The sequence below is a fragment of the Dasypus novemcinctus genome, chromosome 25 (assembly GCF_030445035.2).
Source record: "Dasypus novemcinctus isolate mDasNov1 chromosome 25, mDasNov1.1.hap2, whole genome shotgun sequence".
Classification (NCBI taxonomy): domain Eukaryota; kingdom Metazoa; phylum Chordata; class Mammalia; order Cingulata; family Dasypodidae; genus Dasypus; species Dasypus novemcinctus.
Genome location: NC_080697.1, coordinates 15,741,726 through 15,763,900, shown reverse-complemented (window position 1 = coordinate 15,763,900; position 22,175 = coordinate 15,741,726). Strand labels below are relative to the sequence as shown.

The 22,175-nt window shown below is 58.3% G+C and overlaps 1 protein-coding gene across 2 annotated transcripts in view; it reads left to right on the top strand.

The window, feature by feature from the left end:
- The window catches only part of DNMT3A (DNA methyltransferase 3 alpha), a 102,777-nt gene that overhangs the window by 7,591 nt on the left and 73,011 nt on the right, over window positions 1-22,175 (top strand). For both annotated transcript variants that reach the window (XM_058287726.2, XM_058287725.2), the window contains exon 2: window positions 19,398-19,648. In XM_058287726.2, coding sequence (XP_058143709.1) covers window positions 19,586-19,648 — 63 coding nt within the window. In that variant the 5' untranslated portion in view covers window positions 19,398-19,585. The remainder of the gene's footprint in view (window positions 1-19,397; window positions 19,649-22,175) is intronic.

The following is a 22,175-nucleotide window of genomic DNA, read 5'->3' as shown; positions in this document are numbered from 1 at the left end:
GGGAACGAGGCGGTGAGGACCCTCGCAGGGGGCATCTGTCCGCCCGCCCGGTGGGCTGTGTGCCCAGACGGCTCTTTGGGAGCTGAAGGTGCACGGGGCCCCACCAGGCAGAGAGCGCTGGTACCCCCCCTGCCCCTGGAAGAGTGAGGGCTGCTGGGGCAGCTGCACCCAATGAGGCTCCGGGGGGCCTTGCTGGGCGCTGAAAGGGATACCCCCGGGGGAGCTCGTCTGACATGCCTCAAGCCGTGCCCAGCTCTGGGAGCCATGTGAGGGGGGTTGGCGAGGTGGACAGAGGCCGACACCCCTTCCTCTGCACAGCCTAGAGGAGGCTCGGGGCTGGCTGCTTGGCGTCGATGCCCCTCCACCTCCACAGCCCCGTCGTCCCTCCCTGGGTGCCCTCTGGCTCCTCTACCCCTGAGGCTGCCCCCGAGGCTGCCCCCGAGGCTGCCCCTGTTCAACTTGACGTGAGCAAGGGAGTGCGCCCTTCTCTGACCCGGAAGTCCTGGCATTAGTGAGGAGGATAAATAAGAGGCCGCGGCAGCACCCACAGCCAGGCCAGGACCCGTCCCTCCCTAGCCGGCCCCCCGCCCCGGGCTGGAAGGGGAGATGTGTGAGACCCTTGCGGTCTCGAAGCCGCAGGGTTTTCTAAACTGGCTTCGTAACGGCATATCCCCTTCTCACACGCGCGGGAGGCGCGGGGCCTTCCCTTTGGGGGGGCCCACGCACGCGGGGCGGGAGGGTGGCTGGGTGAGAGAGACGTGGTGCTCTGGGCTAGAAGTGATGCTTGTCCACCTCCTTGCCTTCAGGACGAAGGGAAAGGGTCGTCTGAGTGTTGCACCAAGGCCCCGCTGGGGCAGGGCCGGGGCTGGAGGAGGGAGGGGAGTGGGACGGGGAGCGGGGGTGCAACGCCTTCGGCACCTTCCCTCTCTGACCAGCTCCCCGTTCCGTGCCCACAGGTAGTTTGGTCTTTCTCAGCCTCCGTAAAGCCTGGATTTGGCCCCCTCTGGCCCCGAGGCCTGATCTCTGGGCCTTTAATCTCCTCAGAGGCGCCTGCCCACGTGGGGACCCGGCACCCCCTCCCTCAGGTCTCCTGGGGGCCAGAGCAGGCCGTGGCGCCTCCCGTGGGTTCTGGGCCCGGAGCCTCGGGAGGGTCCTGACCACAGCCCGGGGCTGGCAGCTGGCACCGAGCAGGGTCTCCTAAGGGCCTTAGAAGAAAACAGTGTGGCGCTGGCTGTCCCCCACTCACAGCCCAGCTGGTCGCCGCCTGAGGGACCTGCCTGGTGCTGGGAGCTCAGGGGGGCTGCCCGGGGGGCTGGGCCTCTGCCTTTTCTTCCTTCCTCGTCCCCCTGGCAGCCAGAGAGCCGGGGCACGCCGTGCGGAGCCCCGGGTCCCCCTTGCCTCGGGTGGGCAAATAACGTTCAGCCCTTCATTTATGAAAGACCTACTGTGTGCCCAGCACTGGTGACAGAGAGGAAAGAGGCCGTCCTGTCCCCCAGGTGCCTGCAGCTTAGGTGGATGTCCGGCCAGAGAGACCATTCCAGGACAGAGTGGAAAAGGGTCTGGCAGGGTGTGCACGGGGACATCCGAAGGAGGGGACCCTCAAGTCTGAAGGCAGGGCCTGGCTAGCCAGGAGGACGGGGGCATTTTCCAGCCTGGTGGGGCTGGAGTGTAGGGGAGGATGAGGCTGGGGGCCGGCGGGGGTGGGCCACACAAGGCCCGGCCGTGAGCCACTCGTGGAGGTTGGACTTGCAGTGACGTGCCCGTGTTCACTTTTGGGAAAGCTCCTTCTAAGGCAGCACAGAGGAGAAAGAGGAGCAGGGAGCCCAGGCTGGTGCAGAAATCCAGGGGAGCCGCGATGGGGGCGCGGAGGGAGGGATGGCGTGGGAGACCTTTAGGAGGCAGAGCCGGGTGATGGAGGGAATGACAGGGAGCTGGGAGGGCCCTCAGGTTTCTGGCTCAGGCAGCTGCGGGGGGAGGTGGCATCCTTGTAGGGGCACAGGCTGCTGGGGGACCTCAGGGTGCTGCACATGGGAGGAGAGTTGGGGTTGGGGCTGGGGGGAGGGTAGGCTTTCCCGAGGTGGAACCCCAGTGAAGGCCTGGAGGGGCGGGTGTCCAGGGTGATGTGTTCGAAAGGCAGGTGCGTTATTTTTAAATTTTTGTTTTATTTTTCCCCTCTTCATTTTTTTTAAAGTGTTATATTAAAAAAATATGAGGTCCCCGTATACCCTCTACCCCCCTCACCCCACTCCTCCCACGTCAAAACCTCTTTCATCATTGTTGCGCACTCGTTGCAACTCGTTGAATTCATCTCGTTGAATACATCTTGGGGCACTGCTGCACCTCATGGATAATGGTTTACATTGTAGTTTACACTCTCCCCCAGTCCACCCAGTGGGCCATGGCAAGAAATACAATGTCCAGCATCTGTCCCTGCAGCACCACCCAGGACACCTCCAAGTTCTGAAAATGCCCCACATCCCATCTCTTCCGTCTCCCTACCCTCAGCAGCTACCGTGGCCGCTGTCTCCACATCAATGCTACAGTTTCCTGTGGACCCTGGGATGGTTATTCTTTACCTGGTAGGCAACCCCCGCAGGGTTCTGAGCAGGGAAGTGTCATCTCCAGGTGCTTGTACCACACACATTGGGGAAGCTGGTGTTTGGGGGCCCGAGCCGGGGCTCCTTGAGACTCCCCAGCAGGGGAGACGAAGGGCCCAGACCCTGTCCCTCCCCTGACTGGCAGCACGGCCTGGATGCATAGCCGTCCCTCTCTGTTCAAGGGCAGCTTGGCTGAGATCGGTGGGGACAAGCTGGGGACAGCGTTTTTGGTAAGCAGACAGACAAGAAACAAACAGAAGCGAACGTTTCACTGAAATAGAAATGGGCCTTTGTGTGTCCAACGAAGTGTCATCTGAAGGCTGTTTCCAAAGAACTTTTAGAAAAATGCTACGAGCCACGTCAGCATGCTTGAACCTGGGCAGAGGCGAGAGGGAGTGTGGCATCGTGCCAGGGGCCCCAGACCTGGCTCTGGATAGACGGTGGTTTAATCTTTTTTTTTTTCTTTTAAGGAGGCACTGGGGCCTGAACCCAGGACCTCGTTCGTGGGAAGCAGGCGCTCAACCACTGAGCTACATCCGCTCCCCAGTAAGAGATGGTTTTTTCATTTGTTTGTTTTTTGTTTTTAGAATGTACGGGGGCTCGGACCCGGGACCTCATACATGAGAAGCAGGTGCTCAACCCCTGGGCTACACCCACTCCCTGGTGGTTTAGTCTAGGCTCTCCCACTTCCTACGTGTGTATCCCAGGGCTGGGCTCTTGGCCTCTGTTAGCCTCAGTTTTGCCATCTGTACGGTGGAGATAACCTCACAGGTCTGTGTTTTCGTTTGTTTTAAACGCTGCTTCGTGACCTGGACATTTCCTTTCGCCTGTTTTATAGAAGATTCATTGTTCAGTTTGCCTCCCAGGTGTCCGAGGACTGAAATTAGCCGTGTGTGTTCACTGAGGAGCTGCTCATGTATGCTCATGCTCCTCTCCTGCAAGCTTCCCTCTTGCTCTTTGCCTCCCAAGAGACCTGCTTGTCACTCCTGCCTGCTCATCAGATTTGCCTTCCGTGAGCCTGGGAAGGCCCCTTTATCATGTATCATTCGCCCTCTTGGTCCCCAAACCGAGCCACCCCAGTGTTTTTTGAAGAGCATCTGCTGAGCTAAATAGGAACGAGGGGGGCAGTGCCTGCTCCCCTTGTGGATGAAGGGGAGGGTGGTTCTGAGTAAAGCCGTGAGGAGAGGAGAGGGTGAGGGGGCAGGGAGGACCCTGACTGGGCCAGGAGAGGCCCTTAACAGTCTCGGGCTGGGGCAGGGCCACGGCTGGGCCCTTGCCCTGTGGCCGGCTCGGTGCGCTGGGGGGAGGGGTCGGAGCTGGGTGTGTCTGGGGGGCTGCCCCGCGAACCAAGCTGGACCTCAGGAGACTGCGGGGCCGGCTTCCCCCGAGGGCAGGCACACGCGGTGGCCATGGGGCTGTCATCGGGGCCCCCGGGCCCCACCTTTGAGGCATGTCTCCCTGCTGGAGGCTCCGGGGGAGGCAGCTTCTCAGTGGGGCAAGAGGCCTCAGGCTGGCTGCGGCTGTGGGTCGGGGACCCTGTCTTTCAGGTGTAGAAGCTGACTTTGCTGTGGTCTTTGAAGGCCTGACCTGGGCACAAATGAACTGCTGGCGTGGGGTGTAGTCAGGTGAAACTTCCAGCATCGTTAATCTGACATATCTTAATGCTAGCCCTAATTGTGCCGTGTGGTAATTAGGCGTAAGTCGTAAGCGGTTCACATCAGTGTTTTGGTAATTGGTATTAATTTTGCAGAGGCAAACCAAGTTTGTGCAGTTTCCCCCTTCCTGCTCCGTTAGTTTTCTAGTCCAGGCCGTTCCTGGCTTTGGAAGGACGACTACTGCAAATATTTGGAGGGCAGGGTTTTGTATTTTCGCTCAAAACAATGTCGTGAATGGCTACGGGAGTCCCAGGCTGGTTCCCAAATGCCTGTCTGGCCCATCCTGTGGACGAAGTGTGCACACACATGTGTGTGCCCGTGCGGGCTCCTCACAGCCCTCTGAGGGTGGGAGGAGTGGTGGCGGTGGCCATGGCGGCGGGGGGGGGGGGGTGGTTGGCTGCGAGAGGCTCCCAAGCCTGCGCTGGCAGCTGGGTCCCTGGCTGCCCATTCTGGTGGCAGGGGTGCTGGGCACATCTAAGGGACACTGGAGGACAGTGGGGCAGGCAGCAGCTGTTCCCAGGAGGGTGCACAAGCCATTCCTGGGTATGTTCTCAAGCCAGTCTAGATTTCCTAAGCACACAGACTGGCTTTTTGTCCTGATTAATCCCATACTATTTTAAAATAAAGGCAAAGAAAAACCTCTGACATGTTTCGAGCTCCTGCCCTGTGCTAAAAACAGTGGACTCGATCTCTTAATCCTCGCCGAGGCTGATGAGGTCGGGACTCCTCTGAGCCTCATTTTACAGATGGGGAGACTGAGGCCCTGTCTCCAAGGGGCGGAGCTTGGACTTGCCGAGGAGCCTGGCTGAGCAGCTCTGGGTCCACGGGGCTGGTGAACTGCCCGAGGCCTGCTCAGGCCCGCGTCCTGCTGTGGGGAGGGGCTACGACTGAGGTCGGGGCGCCCCCCTCCCCAGATGACTTTGTTTTGGTGGAGACAGAGGGTGAGGAGAAGGCAGGTCCGTGACCGTGACCATGACCATGGCAAGCTGTGACAGCAGCAGGCTCCTTCCTGCTTACTGCACGGGGCGGGGGCTGGCCTCCCGCAGCTCCAGGCCTGGCCCAGGAGAGGGGCTCCCCGGCTTTGACCTGGGCGGGTCAGCGAGGGGGTCAGTCAGGGTCACTTGGTGACCCTGGAGGGAGTGTTTACAGGCCGCGGGGAGCAGAGCCTGGCGGAGGGGGGAGGTGTGGAGCGGGGGTGGGGGGTGGGGGGGTGGGGGGGGTTGTGTGCCAGCGCTTGGGGGGAGCATGCGCGGTGTAGGGGGAGGGTGGTCCCCTGCAAGGGCTCGGCCTCCGCGTCCCTGCCTTCCCGGGCTCCTGAGCTGGTGGGGCGGCCGTGGCCCACGGCAGGCGTCCTTCAGGCCTGGAAGAGGCTCCCCGCAAGGGCCTTCCCGGGCCAGGCGCCTGCGGGAGGCCCTGCCCAGGGAGCCCTAGATTGGGGGTTGTGGGGGGTCACTCTGGGCACCGCAGCACTGTGCTGGGGATGTTGCAGCTGCCTGGGAGTGATTTCACACAGTCCCCTCTGCCTCGAGGGGCACCCGGATGGGGGGGGCGGGGGGAGAGGCAGGGGCGCTGCGCGGGGGGCAGGGGGGCCCCAGGGGGTGCCAGCCTGGGCCCTCTCGTGTAGGGGAAAGCTGGCGCGGGCTCGTACTTGTGAAAAGGCTCCATCAGCAGAAACTGGCGAGGACCTCCGGGTGGGAGGTTGAGGTGGGGGTGGGCACCCTGGCTGCCCGGGTCCCCTCTTGGAGGAGAGGATGGCGTGAGCTGGACACCGTGGGGTCAGCGGGCAGAGCAGCTGCCGGACGGAGGAGCCGGTGAAGGCCGTGCTGCAGCCAGGCCGGGCTTTTTAGGTTTTACGGTGCAGGAAAATCATCGGCAGCGGGGGATTTCTTAAATAAATCAGCTTTCATTTAAATGTAATCCGCGGACCACAGAACTCACCCATTTTAAGTGTACAACCCGGGGGTGACTAGTCACTCTGTGCAGCCGTCATCACAGCCAATGGCAGAACCTTTTCAGGTGTTTGCTTGAGGAAGCCGTGTGGGAAATCTCGTGCTGACAGACTGGGTTAGAGGTCGGGAGGCAGGTTCCAAAACAGCCACGTGGGGGCCTGGAGGGAAGGGGGTGGGCCAGAGCGCTCCAGGGTCAGGTGCCTGGAGAGTGTGGGGCTGGGGGCGTGGGTGGACGCTGGGGCGTATGCATCTGAGCGGATGGCAGCGCCAGTCCACCTGGCAAGAGGCTCTGGAAGGCAGAGCTGCTGCTGGAGGGAATGGGAGGGCTGTGGAAGAGAGGGGTTTTGGGTGACTGCACGTCATTTAGGTGGGACGTCTGGGAAGTAAAGATGGAGCCGCAGGGGGCGGGGGTCCCCTGTGCTTTAAGCCCAGATGTCTCAGAGGAAGGGAATATAGGGAGAAGCTAAAGGCAGGTGTGACCCACGAGGTGTCCCTGCTCTGCAGCAGTGGGAGCGAGACTCCCAGCCACCCCAGGAGGCAACACCCAGGAGCCTGGAGGTGGGAGAAACCCCGGAGCACGGGGCCGAGTAGAGTCACGGAGGGGAGAGACGCCCCCCTGCCTGTGAACCTCCCAAAGCAGGGCTCGCCCGTTCACCCCCGGGCCCGGTCGGCAGTGGCCCTCGATGATCGCCATTGGGTGAGCGCTTGAAGCAGAGGGTGATTAGCTGGAAGAGATGCTGCGGAGAGCTCAAGGACGGGAAGAGGAGTGTGGGCGACAGTGTCTGTCAGGGGCCATGCAGGAGACACAAACCACATGGTAATTTGAACAAAAAAAGTTTAATATGAAGAATTATTTACTATAATGGAATTGGAGTCATGAGGGATTGGCTAGTAAGAAGAAAGAACTCCAAAGAACACCGGGATTGCAGCCACAAGGAGCAGCTACCACCCCCAGGTCTGAGATTGAGGAGACCAAGGAAGGGACCCCCAGGGCTGAGAACCAGACCTTGGCAGAGAGGGCCCACCCATGCCCCCCTGGATGGGAGAGAAGTTGCCGAGGTGCTGCATCAACAGCGCTTGGTGGAAACCTGCCCTCCGGAACTTACTGGAAATCCATTCTTTTGGGTGTCAGGGGAAGCTTTTTGTGAGGAGGTGTCCCCTTGGACGTATACTGCCACTAAGCCACCCAAGAGAGGTGCTGGGGGAAGCTGCTGGCCACTGGGTGCTCCTGACTGCCCTGCATTGCTAGAGCCAGGTGCTAGGGAAGCTGTGCTGTAAGAGCCTCGTCCTGGAGAAGCACCTCCACTGCATGAGCTGGGTGCTGGGAAGGCTGTGTGCTCCAAAAACTGGGTGCTGGAGAAGCTGTGGCAACAGAGGAGCTGGGCACTAGGAAGCCACAGGGGCAGCAGGTGCCAGGGAAGCCGTGCACGCCGCCGAAGCTGGGCATTGAGATGCCCCTGTGTGTGCCGTAGGAGCCTGGCACTAGAGAAGCCACCTGCGCTGTAGGAACTGGGTTCTGGGGAAGGGTGCATGCTGCAAGGGCCAGATGTTGGAGAAGCTGCCCTCATTCAGATTACTGCGAACGTGGCTTCTGTCTCCTGAATGGGCCCGGCCGACACAGTTACCAGCTCAGGAGCTGGCTGCTGGAGAAGCTGTACACACTGCAGTACTCCGACAGCATATCAGAACCAGGAAGAAAAACTCCTACGTCCCGCATTATCTCTCCTACCTCCCACATTGCCAAAGCTTAATGTCACGTCTGCTGGCAAAGGAAAAATAGCTAAAGGGCCCAGGTCCATTTTTGCAGAGCAGGCAATATAGGGTGACATAAATGGATAATTGGCACAGTCCACCCCTTTGGCTCCTCAGCTTCCATTTGCTCCTTCTACATGTATTTGAACAACAAAATAGCACTCTATTTGACCTAACATGGCTTGGTTATCCTTGCAACTGAAGAAGTTCTCACCTCTTTCCGCAAATGGGGAGTCCCAACAATCACTGTACCATCCCCTGGTTATATTAGTAACTTCTCAGATTCCGACACCATCCCACAGAATATTCTGTTGTTTGAAAACTAAATTATGAACATAACTTACAACAACTTGTATATAGAAGAGTGGGAAGGGAAGTGGATGTGGCTCAAGTGATTGAGCTCCCACCTACCACACAGGAAGTCCTGGGTTCAGTTCCTGGTGCCTCCTGGAGAAGACAAGCAAGACAGCAAGCTGGTGCAACAGGCAGGTGCAGCAAGCTGATGCAACAAGATGATGCAACAGGAAACTCCCAAGAGGAAAGACAATGAGAGACACAACCAAGCAGGAAGCTGAGGTGACTCAAGTGATTGAGCACCTCTCTCCCATATGGGAGATCTCAGGTTTGGTTCCTGGTGCCTCCTGAAGAGAAGATGGGCAGACACAGGGAGCACATGGTGAATGGACAAAGAGAGTAGATAGCAAGCGCAAACAACGAGGGGGGGAATGAATAAAGTAAATCTTTAAAAATAAATAAGTAAAAGTAAAAGAATAGAAAGAAAGAGAGAAAAGAAAATTGTTACCATCTAGAAATAAACACACACACCTACCAAATAAGTAGTAATTTGCCAAGCCATGGAGTCCTCTAGTATTTATGTATTTGGTCACGGGGCATATTTGATATCTGGCTTCCTTCCTTCTTCCTTTACCATTCTGTATTTCCTCTGCACTCAGCTAGAACCTCAGCTGGGCAGGGCTCTTTTACCTTGTGGAGCAATGCAAACCCTCATTCTGAAAGAATCCAAATCCTCGATTGTCCTGCCTTTTTCAGGTTTCCGTCGGTTTCCATTAACTTTGCTACTGCATGTGGCAGTTCTAAGGCACCTGAGAGAATTCCCTGGGTTCAGGACCTAGTCTTTCTTGCTTCAGTCGTGTAGCAAAAACCCAGTCTCTCTTTGGAAACTAGGATCAATTGCTCCAGCGGGGGGAGAAACTCCCATTTTTCTCTGTTGGTTCAGTGTCATAAGGTGGGTGGGTTACAGTCCAGTGAACCAGGGTTGTGCTTTCTCCCTTTGGGAATGAAGAGGGCCAGAGCTTCTAGATGGTTTCAGAGGCAGGTGTGGGGGAGCAGAGGCCAGAAGCAGGGGCTACAGGGGACAGGAGGTGAAGGTGTTCTGGAGCTGGCAGCTGTGGACCATTCTTTAGAAAAGGCTGGAAAAGTAGAGAGGCACAGGTGTGGCGCATCAGCCACTCCACTGGCAAGGACAGAGCCAGCTGTAGGCATGGGGCTGCCTAAAGCAGGCCCATGCAGCAGGGACTGCGTGGCGGGCTTCACGTGGTCTTCCGGCCCAGCCGCCAGGGCCCCCGCCTCCCCGGGCATGGGAGACCCCACTAGGCCGGCCTCTGGCAGCGTGCAGGGGTGAAAATGGACACTCCTTTAGGGAAGTCCGCACAGACTTGTCCTGGATCGCGAGAACAACTTGAGCTCCTGAAGGCATCTATTTTGGGCATAAACCCTTTCTTTCTGCTTCTGGAGCTGTGTCATGGTAACCATTAGTACGAGCAGAGGAAACGTGGCTTTTGTGGTGGCACCACGTCTGGCATGATCGTCAGTGCTGGCACTGGCTGGCCAGGGACAGTGGAGCCGTGGCCTTGGGGGTGGCGTGAGAGCCACGGGTCGCCCGATGGGGGCTCTGCAGCCAGAGCAGATGGGCTCTGACGTGGGGAGAGGGATGGCAGGACTGCTGGGCTGTTGCCAGGGGCTTTTGGCAGTCGAGGGGCAGCCGGTGGTTTGGGTGAGAGTGATCTTGTCGGAGGTCAGAGCACCAAGGTGACTGGGCGTCTCACTCCTGGTGTGGGAGGATGAGCACTCAGAAAGAGGCACTGGGACCCCCCCACCCCTGCCCCAGTTCTGGATAGAGAGAGGCTGTGGTGGGCAGAGGAAGACGTGGTGGGCAGAGGAAGACGTGGTGGGCAGAGGAAGACGTGGTGGGCAGAGGAAGACGTGGCGGGCACACGCCTCCTAGGTGGGCCGAGACGTCTCCCCAGGGCTGTGCTGGCCCCAGCTTGCACCGGGCCCGGCACTTACCACCCCGGCAGGTGCTCTCCTGCCCTGTATCCCGCGCAACACATCGGCACCTCCTTCCAAGCCCAAAGAGGAAATCCGGCCTGGAAGCTGTTATCTGTGGGCTGGTGTTGCATCACGGGTGCGGAGCGCTGAGGCTGAGCCGGCTCCGGGCTCGGGGTTTTGCGTGCTCGTCCGTGATTGAAGGGCGCCGTGTTTGCCAGGTCGGACCTGGATTCATAGTCCCACCCCGGGGCTTTTCTATCCTCAGTTTCTTCTTCTGTCAAATGGAACCACAAGAGTACCCATTTCATAGGACTGTGTATGTGGGTTACGCGGGCAAGGCCTGACCCTTAGCACAGGGTCAGGCACATGCTCGGTGCCCAGTACATAGTTGACTGAATGAATGAACGAATGGTTCATGCCTTGGGCAGGGCACTGGATACGATGATTAAAAGGTTATCTTGCCCCCTTACCTCCTTGCTCCATCCCATCCGCCCTGACTCTGGGCAGGCCTAACCAGGAAAGGGAGACTAACTGGAAACTGTTTTCTGACCAGTTACCAAAGTTACTGTATCTCAGGCAGGCCCATGCAGACCGTGAGAGAGCCTGATGGGGTGGAGCCACTTACTGACCTTTGACCTTGGGCACTTTTATTAACTTCTCTATACCTCATTTTTCTCATCTGGAAAGTAGAGATTAAAAAATGGTACCCACTTCAAAGGGTTGGCGTGAGGTGTGAGGATGAGTGAGACAGTGACGTTGTAGCACTGTATTTGCAGGGCCTAGCTCGTCATAGGAGCTTGATTAGTATGAGCTCCTGCTGGAGCAGCATGCTCTTCCACGCACGCTGTGACCTTCGAGAAAGGGGGGGCCGCCGTGGGCTAGCTAAGGAGGAGGCGAATAATTGTTACGTGTTGTGGAGGGTCGTCTCTGTGCCAGGCACTCTTTTTTTTTTTTAGATTTATTTTGTTTATTTCTCTCCCCTTCCCCCGTGTTGTCTGCTCTCTGTGTCTATTCGCTGTGTATTCTTCTGTATCCACTTGCATTCTTGTCATGCAGCACCGGGAAACTGTGTCACTTTTTTTGTTGCGTCATCTTGCCGCCTCAGCCCTCCACGTGTGCGGTGCCACTCCTGGGAAGGCTGCACTTTTTTCGCACGGGGCGGCTCTCCTTGCGGGGTGCACTCCTTGCGTGTGGAGCACCCCTACATGGGGGACACCCCTGCGTGGCGCGGCACTCCTTGCACGCGGGCCAGCCCACCACACAGGTCGGGAGGTCCCGGGTGTCAAACCCTGGACCCTCCATATGGTAGGCGGATGCTCTGTCAATTGAGCCACAACTGCCTCCCAAGCCAGGCACTCTTGTAAGCATTTTAATGCGCTTCGCTTTTCACACAACCCTGGGAATGATGATTCCCCCTGTTCTGCAGTTGAGAAAACGGAGGCACATATTTGCCTCGGGTCCCACAGCTGATCAGTGACATGGCTAGGATTCGGACCCCCGCGCTCTGCCTCCCACATCCGGGCTCTGGGCCCCGCGCTCTGCTGCCTCCCAGGGAGACTGCCAGGAGATTAGCGTGTGAGTCACTGCCGTGTGGGCCGCAAGTGACAGAGCCTACTCACACCAGAGTTACGTGACGGGGAGGTTTGGGGATGCCCCTGCCTCCAGGTACAGCTAGATCCAGGGGCCCGGGCAGCGACTTCAGCGCCCCGGTCTTCCCCTCTTGGTCTTTATTCTCAGGCACACTCTCCCCACGTGGTGAGTCCGACAGCAGCCAACGCCTCCTGACTCACATCCTACCAGCTTAGCAGCTTTCCAGAGCCCGGCTGAAAAAAAAAATAAAAAAATTTAAGACAAGGTCCAAGAAGGCCTCTGATTGGCCTGGCCTGGTCACATGCTCACTCCGTGGCTGGGGTCAGGGGCGAGGTCAACTCACCTACAAAGGAGGTGAGAGTAACTAGATAGATGGGAGCCAAGTCCACTACGAGAAAGGGAGAGCTCGGGCACCGGGAGGTAGAAAGACAGATTGTCTGCCATTCGGGTAGAGGACGTGGGAGGTGGGGGCTCTTCGTGGTGATGACAGTAGGACCGGTTTTGGTGGAGCAAGATGTAGATTTGTGGGTGGTTATGGTTTTGTTTGGGGGAGAGGATAACTGTGGGGGGCCCTTGTTCAGGGGAGCCTGTGCGAGGACGAGGGGGGCGTGGTGCTGGTTCGAGCAAGGATGGAGGTGCGACCTGCAGGTGGTCCACTGGGCCATAAGGTGAGGTTGGCGCAGGTGGCTCTGGTGTGAGAGTGAGGTGGTGGCAGTGAGAGCTGACGCGGCAGGGGCGGTCTGGAGGGTGCTTGGAGCGTGGGCCCTCGGCCTGGGCGAGCTGCGGTTGTGGCCGGGGACGTAGGCAGCGGTGACATTCACGGTTGCAGCTTGGGAGGAATATAAAGGAGGTGCGCCAAGCTGTGCCCGGGCTAGATTTGGTGGAAATGACGTATTTGGAGAATGAAACGTTTCGCAGGGGATGCGGTGGGGTGCGGCGGTGGGGGCGGAGAAGGAGGCACCACTTTTATAGCTGGCGATGGAACTCTGTGTGGGCGTGTGGCTGCGAGGAGCTGACAATGGTTCTTCCGTGGGATGCGATGGTTTCATAGAGCAACAGAGGTGGAAGGGCCTTAGGAATGGAGCACGACACTCTAAGTTTAGAGAGGAGGAAAATGGAGGCCAAACACAACCAGTGGTTCACCGGGACGTAGACCCCCTCCCATCCCATTCTCTCTTTTTACTTTCTCAAAGTAGTACATGCCTGTCATTGAAGAGTCAAATGGTACTAAAAGGCTCATCACAACATACAGTTATTCCTTGCCTCCTCCTACCTTCTTCCTCTTCTCAGGGGCAACCACTTTCAGTTGTTTTATGCTCCTTCCAGCAATTCTATGTCTCCCTGTTTTTTAAGTAGTGCATGTATTTTTGATTCATCAATTTTAGATGTTTGACATTGATTCCTTACTTCGGAGATGAGAATTGACTCCCTTACTTGTTCAACCCTTCTGCTTCTCAGCCATCCTCCTAAATAGTTTTTCTGGGGGAGATGTGGCAAAATCAGACCCCACCCCGAGATGTCCATGGCCTAATCCCCCAAACGGGTGAGTGTTACCTCACATGACCAGAGGGTCTTTGCAGGTGTGATGAACTTCAGGGGGCTGTCCTGGTTTCGGTGGGCTCTGTCATCTCATGGGGGTCCTTATTAGAAAAAGAGGGAGGCAGGAGGGCCAGAGGAGAGGTGAGTGTGGCGGCCGAGTCACAGTGGGGAGCTGTAAGAGCAAACTGGCCACTGTGGGCTCTGAAGACCGAAAGGGACCGGGAGCAAGGGAACATGGGCATCCGCTCGAAGCTGGAAAAGTCAGGAGAACAGATGTTCCCATAGGGCACACAGAAGGCATGCTAACATCTTGATTTTAGCCCCGGGAAGAGAACCATTTTGGTCTTCTAACCTCTGGAACTGCAAGACCATAAATTTGTGTTGTTTTAAGCCACTAAGTTTGTGGCAATTTGTAACAGCAGCCAAAGGAAAGTAATACGTGTGTGCGTGTGTAGTATGTACACACATATTAGTAGATACACTTAAGTAGCTTTATATATACCCATACACACACGTTATTAAATCAACATACGTTTACATTTCTATGTCTATTGCAACGACTTCTTTCAAATGCTGTTTTTTTTTTCTTGTCTTTTTTCTATTGCAACTAGTAGTCATAGCTGAGCCTCATAGTGTACTATGATGGTTTCCTTTCTTTTTGTTTTTCCTGAAGTTAATAATTATCATGTTTTCTCATCTGCCTGATTTCCTTTGTACCTGTCGCTGTTTGCTACCACACCTTCTGATAGCTTTCGGCCCAGCTTTCTATAAGGCAGTCGCATCAGGTAATGCATGTTTCAGGTCCCCTTTTTGAGTTATCCGCTCTCCTGCTTTCTGGGCTGCTTGCTCTTTAGGTGCGTTGCAGGTTATAGCTGGCATCCTGTGACTTCCCTTTATGGTCATCCTTGGAATCCCCCCTGCCTTCCTTCTGGTCCGAGTCCGTGTTTTCTGGATCTCATGTCTTCCTCTTGCTTGCTTTACTCCCCATTTCAAGCACATTCTCGAAGACAGATATTCTTTAGTATCCAAGTTCCTTCAGTTCTGGGGTCTACATAGCAAGACTATGGAGAGCTGGTGGGATAGCTGTAATTTCCTCAGGGTAAAGCAGTGGGTCAAGGGCAAAGGGGAGGTCTAGGCAGCTTAAAGAGGTGGGCCATCACGCCACCTGCTGAGCTTTGGGTCACGCTGCTCAGGCTCCTCCCCTCCCCTCCCTTCCCCTCCCCTCTCCTCTCCTCCTTTGGATCTCCTTAAAGAACCTCTTCCTGTGGCTTCCTGAGAAAGCATGAGACCTCATATGTTTCTGAAAATGTTTTTATTCTACTCTCACACTTACATGATAATTTAGCTGGGTACAGAATTCTAACTGGTCAATCATTTTCTTAAGAATTTTGAAGGTATTGGTCCTTGTCTTCTTGCTTTCAATGTGGATGTTGAGAAGCCTGAAGCCGTTCTGAATCCCGACTTTTATATGCCACTTCCTCTCCCTCCCCCCAGTAGTTAATTAATTAGTAAGATCGTTTTGTCTCAGTGGTCTGAAATTTCACAGTGACGTGCCCTGGGTGTGGGTCTGTGTCCACTCATTTGCTGGACATGCAGTGGGCCTCTTCGGCCAGGCAACTCTTTAAGTTCTTTAAGTTCTTGAATTATTTGATTGATAATTATCTTTCCTCTGCTTTTCCTTGTTATTTAGATATGAAACCTTCTGGACCAACTCTCCTCTTCTCTTTTCCTTCCTCTCCCTTTCTCCATCTCTTATTCTTCTTAATATAATCCTTCAGTTGACCTTTGCATTTCTGCTAGCACAATTTTTTATTTCTAGGAGATCTTTTTTGTAATAGCATCCATTCTTGTTTTTTTTTTTAAGTTTTACAAATTTATTTCTGTTCCCTCCCCCCACTGCCCCCAGTTGTCTGCTTTCCATGTCCATTCGCTGTGTGTTCTTCTGTGTATGCTTGTATTCTTGTCAGCGGCACCCGGCATCTGTGTCTCTTTTTTTTTTAAGAAGATTTATTTATTTTTTATTTATTTCTTTCCCCTCCCTCCCAGTTGTCTGCTCTCTTTGTCCATTTGCTGTGTGTTCTTCTGTGACCGCTTCTATCCTTGTCAGCAGCACCCGGAATCTGTGTCTCTTTATTGTGTCATCTTGCTGCGGCAGCTCTTGGTGTGTGTGATGCCACTCCTGCGTGGGCTGCGCTTTTTTCACATGGGGCGGGCGGCTCTCCTCACGGGGCGCACTCCTTGTGCGTGGGGCTCCCCTACATGGGGGACACCCCTGTGTGGCAGGGCACTCCTTGCGCGCATCAGCACTGCGCATGGGCCAGCTCCATACGGTCAAGGAGGCCCGGGGTTTGACCCGCGGACCTCCCATGTGGTAGGCGGACGCCCTATCCACTGGGCCAAGTCCACTTCCCTGTGTCTCATTTTTTTTCGTTGTGTCATCTTGCTGCGTCAGCTTTCCATGTGTGCGGCGCCATTCCTGGCTAGGCTGCACTTTTTTCGCGCTGGGCGGCTCTCCTTATGGGGTGCACTCCTTGTGCGTGGGGCTCCTCTATGTGGGGGACACTCCTGCATGGCAGCGCACTCCTTGCGTGCATCAGCACTGCGCATCGGCCAGCTCCACACGGGTCAGGAAGTCCTGGGTTTGAACCTTGCCCTCCCATGTGGTAGACGGACGCCCTATCAGTTGGGCCGAATCCACTTCCCCCATTCTTGTTTCATGGATGAAGTATCTTTTCTACATAAAGTCTGTTTCCTCCAACTTGATTTTTTGCTTTATTTGTCCTGGTGTCTGTCTTCCCTGTTGAAGGCTTCCTTCGGCCTCATTGGAGGCTCTGAGCATGATAATAGGACTTGCTGACTCTCAGATCCATGTTGGTTGACCTGAACCAGCCATTTTGGCCCATTTTGGCCCCAGAGTCAGGACCAGTATCCTTGGGCTTTTCCTGCTGGACTGATTAGATTGTCCAGAGAAGAAGGTAAAGGTCCCACTGCCAGTGTTCCAGAAGCCCAGTGGGCAAAGGGCCTGGGGGCTTGGCATTCAGCTGCCCTTGATCTTGTCTGTGGTGTGTTACCTTGACTTTCGACCCTGCCGGTCGACTGCCTGTACAAGGACCCAGAGAATAAGCGGTCAGACTTCAGGGGGAACTGGACCTAGGGATTTTACTTCTTCATTCAGTCTTCCTTGTTCTCGCACATGCATCCTCATCTGCCTAGTCCCTCAGCACCTGATACTGTCACGTCAAGCGTTTGCGAAGGTCACTGTGTTTTCCATCAGCTCTCACGTTGTCGTCTGGTACAAGTCTGCTTTCCAGATTCCAAAATTTTGTTGGTAGTATTCGGCCCAATCTTGTGACTTTATATCTTCTTTGAAAAAAAAAAATACTGAGTTTTAACTTGGGCTTAGAAATCGTGAAACTTTGTGTCTATATTCAAAAGCCCAATTCCTTGTCCACCACTGTTCTGTCATTGAAGGAGTGATGACAGTGATATTTTCATGATGGGATTCCTTAAAAATAAATTGTTGACTTTTATTATAAACACGATTGGGGTTCGTTGTGGAGAGTAGAAGTACCAAGAAGAAAAGAGAAGCTTCCTGCCACGGGGCAGGCTCTTGGCAAGGATTTGATGTGGCAGCGGTGGTGGTTTTTGCGATGCAGCCCTTGGCATGGATGAGGAGGGTGCTTCAGTGTCCGGCGTGCTGGATGCGTGCTGCGTGTTGGGACTGTGGGCCAGGGGCAGGTGCTTGCCCTGGTGGGACCGCATGCGAGAAGAACGAACTTCTAGGGGCAGGTGGGAAGTGCCGTGGCCGGGTCTGGGACCAGGGCCACCAACCTGGGCTCCGTAGAGTTGCGCAGTCTACAGCCTGCCCAACCGTATCCTCGATGGTTCTGGAGGCTGCTGCATGTTTTCCAGGCACACTCACTGGCAGGGCCAGTCCCTTTGAGCAGCACACGTGGCCCTGGAGACTGACCCGGTCAGCTGCGTCTTCTGTAAGGACAGATGCCAGGGTGTTGGGTGGAGGGAGGGGGAGGGAAGAAGGAACATTTCCTTTCCTTTCCTGGGTGTCTGTCTTCAGGGTCATTGCCCTGTGATGTTCTGCTTTTCCTGCCTGCCGCTTCCTTCCTCTCTACACGGGAGTCAGAGCTTCTCGGAAAGGGTTCTGTCTCGCAGCTCCTCTGGTGGCACAGCTGTCCCCTGGGTGTTTGGGGTCCCGGGACAGTGTGGAGACCCAGGTTTGGCCAAGTGTTTTCTGCCACCGACTGGCTTAGGTGCCTGGGTCTCCGCGTGTCCCAACCTCCCCTGCCCTGCATGGGCTCTGCTTCCCCTGCCCTCCCTCTGCCCTCGGAGCTGCCCACAGGGCCTCCCCGGCCTGGCTGCCTGGCAGGTCGGAGCCACAGGTTCTTGTGGAGGGCCTAGTCTGTTCTCTTATTTTCTGATGAGAAGCCGAGGGCCAGAGAAGCCCCCAGTCAGGAGTCCAGGGTCCTTTCCGACCGGATTCTGCCTCTCTTAGCTTCTGCTTGTTTTTGTTGGTTTTGATTTTGGGGTGACTGGGGGGGTGCAAATGGGGAGTGGATTTGACGGGGAGTCACTGGCCTGGAGCTGTCGAGCTCAGCAGCAGTGCCGGCGAGAGGCGGGTTCCGGCTTGAGCCACTTCTCCATTCGGCTCTCGAGAACTGTTTTTGTGGGGTCGTGCAAGCTGGGGGACAAAGCTTCACGGCGAACCCTCAAAGCTTTAGAGTCGGGGATCTGGGTTCCGGCTCGGCTTTGATCCTCCAACCCTGCACGAGGAAGGCTGGCCGGGCCTCGGGACAAGGAAGTGGGGCGCCTCTCCCTGGTGCCACTGACTCCAAAGTGAAGTGACGGTCACCCAGCGCTGTGCTGGGGGCGGGCGGGGGGGCTGGGAGGCCGTGGGGCTGGAAGGAGGCGCCGGCACCCGGGTTTCCCGTGGGGCACCCCTGTGGGGCCTGGAGCACCTTCAGCCTGACGGGGTCTTTAGCTTCTGGACCCTGAGGAGGCCCCTCCCAGCGCCCACTGCTGCCAACTCCTGGGGGGCCTAACTGTGGCCTCCCACCTCCCCCTGACCGGTGGGGGCTGAGCCTGGGCCTTTCCCGGCTCCTGGTTTTCCAGGGAGCCCTGGTGGCGAGGGACTGGGAGAAGCAGGCCGGCCGGAGGGGGACAGGGGAAGCAGGAGCTGGGAGGGGAAGGGTGGGGGAGCCCAGCTCGGCTGCCAAGCCCCTCCCGGCCCTGGGCACTCCCGGGCGGGGTGGGGGTGTAGCTCTGTGTCCCTCTGGGTGGGGGCCTGGGGCAGAATCACCCAGCTGGGGCACCCGGAGCTGGGAGGAAGCTGAGCCCTGAAACGCGGGCGTCCCCTCCAGCCCCCAAGGGTGCCGGGGGCTGGCTCCGGGGCGGGTCCTCCCGCTGTGGGCCGCGGCCTCTGCCGACCCCGCCGCTCCCTTGGGCCGCGTCCCCCGTCCCCCGGGGGTGTCCGCCTGGCCACAGCCCCGCTCAGAGCTGAGACCTCAACTTCCTCTGGACCCGGGCGTGGGGGCCTGGTGCAGTGACACTCATTTCACTACATCCTGTGACTGCCACTCACTTCCTCCACGTGGCGGGAGCGCCCGGGTGGGGGCAGGGGCCGCCGGGGAAGGAAAATGTACCGGGGGCGCTGGGGGCCGGGGGAGGCTGGGACTTCCCAGGGGCCGGTTGGGGTGGGAGGGAGGGTGCGGGAAGCTTTCAAAGGAAATTTAAAAAAAAATACAACAAAACCAATGCGAGGAGAAGGGAGGCGGCCCAGGAGGGCAACCGGAGGCCCGGGGGAGGCCAGCTGCCCCCGAGGCTGCTGGGAAGCAGCAGGTGGGCCTGCCTCAGTTTCCCCCGTGCTCTCTGGCCCAAGTGAGGGCCCTGGCGAGGTCAGGAAGTGCAGAGGAGCCCAGGCCTCAGAAAGCTTGGGGAGACGGTGGGGGGCCAGGTGGGGCCTGGGTCTGGGGGTGCCCTGCCCGGCTGACCCCTCTTCTCTTCTCCCGCAGGTGGAGCCCTAGGGGGGCCCAGACCCACAGGCAGACCCTGGCCGCGTGGCAGCAGAGGGCTCGGCACCGGATCTATGTTTAAGTCTTAACTCTTGCTGATAAAGACCACAATAATTCCTTCCCCAAAGCCGAGCAGCCCCCCAGCCCCGCGCAGCCCCAGCCTGCCGCCCACCGCCCAGCTGCCCGCGATGCCCTCCAGCGGCCCCGGGGACGCCGGCAGCTCCGCTCCGGAGCGGGATGAGGACCGCAAGGTGAGGACCCCCCGGCGCCGCTGGGGACCCCCGGCCGCGCCCCGGGAGGGGGAGGACCCCCGCCGGGACGATGACCGCTCGCGTGTGCGCCCCCTCGGTCTCCACGACAGCCCCCAACCGTGGGCACCGGGGACAGGCCTATCTTGGCGACAAGGAAACTGAGGCCGGGGGAGGTTAAGTCCTGGGGGTGGAGCGGGATTTTGGGGTCCAGATCCCCAACTTTCCACCACCCCGGTCTTGGAGCTGGGGTCCGGGCGGTTGGGAGGGGCCGGTCTCGCAGTGTCCCCAACCGGGGCTCCTTTTGGGTTCTGCCTCTTACTGGCCTCGGGTGGGTCACTTGACCTCTCTGCTTTAGCTGCCTCGGTTTCCCCAAGGTGTTTGGTGTTTGGTGGCCTCTGGGTGGCCAAAGACAGAACAGCTCCGAGGGGCCCGGTGGGTGGGGGGTCAGCCTCAGTGCCTCTTGGAGGTGGTGCTTTCCTTCCTCTCCGCCACACACATGCCCCCCCTGCCCCAGGACCCTTGGTTTGACTTCTGGCCATGGAGCTGGTGACCTCCTTGTTTCCAGAGCCCCATGTAGGTGACCCCTTCCCTCTGCTGACGATCTCCCGGACGGGCCCGAGGCTGTCAGGGGGATTACGTCAGGCTGACGGGAGCGCCTGCAGGGTCCCGGGAGGTGCCTCGGGACCTCACCAGCTGCGTCCACCCTCAGGGAAGGCCGCCCCTCGCCCGCTCTTGGACTTTATTTTCCCGCTCCGTCCAGTGGAATGATAAACTCAGGGCCGCCCTTCCGGGGAAACCGCCGGCCACGGGCCTCCTCGGCATGTCGTATCTGCCGTACTTGGTGCCACGGTTCCCGCTGCCCGGGCGGGGGCTAAGGGGTGGTGATACTCGGGGGCACCCGGCAGCAGGGCATGCTCCTGGGGGCAGCGTGGGTCCTTCCGGCACCAGGTGTGGGACGCTGGAGCAGCTTTGGGGTTGAGCCCGTGGGATGCCAGCTCTGCCGCCCGCCTTTGGGGCAGCTCTGAGGCCTGCCTGCTCTCTGCTCGCCCCCCCTCGAGCGTGCGCCGCTCCTTCCTGGGCTCACTCGTTCTTAGAGCATCTCTCCCTTTTCTGGGTAGTTTTCATCCATTGGTCCATTTAGGCCTTGGGACAGCCCTGGAAACCTGCGGGGCCAGCCATGCTGGCCCTAGTTGACAGCTGAGCCCGGAAGGAGCATGCCCCCCTGGGGTCACCTGGCCGGTCAGTTGTGGGGCCCGTCTCCTGCCTCCTGGGTCTGAGCCGTTCCCTCTGCCCCACCTGTGGGCGACCTCGGGTGGACTCACCCCCGGTGCACACAGGGAGCCCCGAGACCCGCCCTCCAGCCTGGAGCCCTGCAGAGTGCCACAGGGCGAGCAGGGGACAGAAAGCCCGTGCCGTGGGCCTCTGGGCAGGGCCCCAAGGGGCAGCGGGGCAGTCCCCATCTTTCTGACCCCACGGAAAGAGTGGCTATGGTCTAGCTCATCCCACGGAACTTCCGGGCGGCTCCCGCCAGGTCTCAGGCTGCGGACACCTGCAAGTACGTGTGTTCGTAAGTGGCAGCCGTGGCCGGGCAGAATTTCCTCGCCGCCCAGGCCTGCTCTGCTCCTCTGTTGGATTAGGGGACCCTGAGGCCCGCCCACCCACCCTTGACCTGACGGCTGAACGCTGGCACAGCAGCTCCATGGCCTGCATGTGCAGCGAGGGGCCACCCTGCCCCCATCTGGGCCCACCTCCCCGAACTGTGTGTGCCCATGCCCCTGCCGCGGCCCCCGGCCCCCGCCTGTTGGGGGGGCAGCAGATCGGGCTGTATATCACGACAGTTGAGGACAGGGAGAGAGCACTGGACAAGGAGTCCGAGGCCCCAGTCCCCATCCCAAGTGTGCCCCTCACGGGAGATGGGACTTCTGGCCGCTCGGGGTGGCGGTTGCTCTGCTGGAAAACGGGGGTCCTCTGTCTGATGGGGGGCGGCTGTGGAAGTCAGGTGAGGTCGTGGGCGTGGAAGTGCCCTGAGGATGGCAAGGGCTGGTCCAATTCGGAGGGATTACGACTGCTATTAATATCTACCCCTAGTAACTGCCCTGGCTCGGGCAGCAACAAACACACACCCAGGCCAGATCCGGGTGCCGCTAGAGTGAGCACCCACGCGCGCTGGCAGGGGCAGGTGCTCGTGCCAAAGGTGGCAGCGGCCTAGACAGATGAGGGCCGGGGCAGGCCAGGCGCTCCTCTCCAGCTGCCGCCCCTGGCACGCTTCCCTGGCACCTCGGCTGACTCCAGCAGCTCTGGGCAGCCGCCGGGGAGGGGCGGGCCGAGGCGCTGGCACCGGCTCCCTCCCGAGGAGCCAGGCCTGGGGCGGGAGAGGCCGAGGACACACACGCTCGGTCTGCAGTGGCCCAAGGAGCCTGGCAGGGGTTGCCCGGGCCACCTGGGTCCTGAGGAACCGCTCGGTGGGCCAGAGGGCAGGGCTGCGGCCACTGCCACCCACGGGCCCCTCCCCAGCCTGGCCCCACCT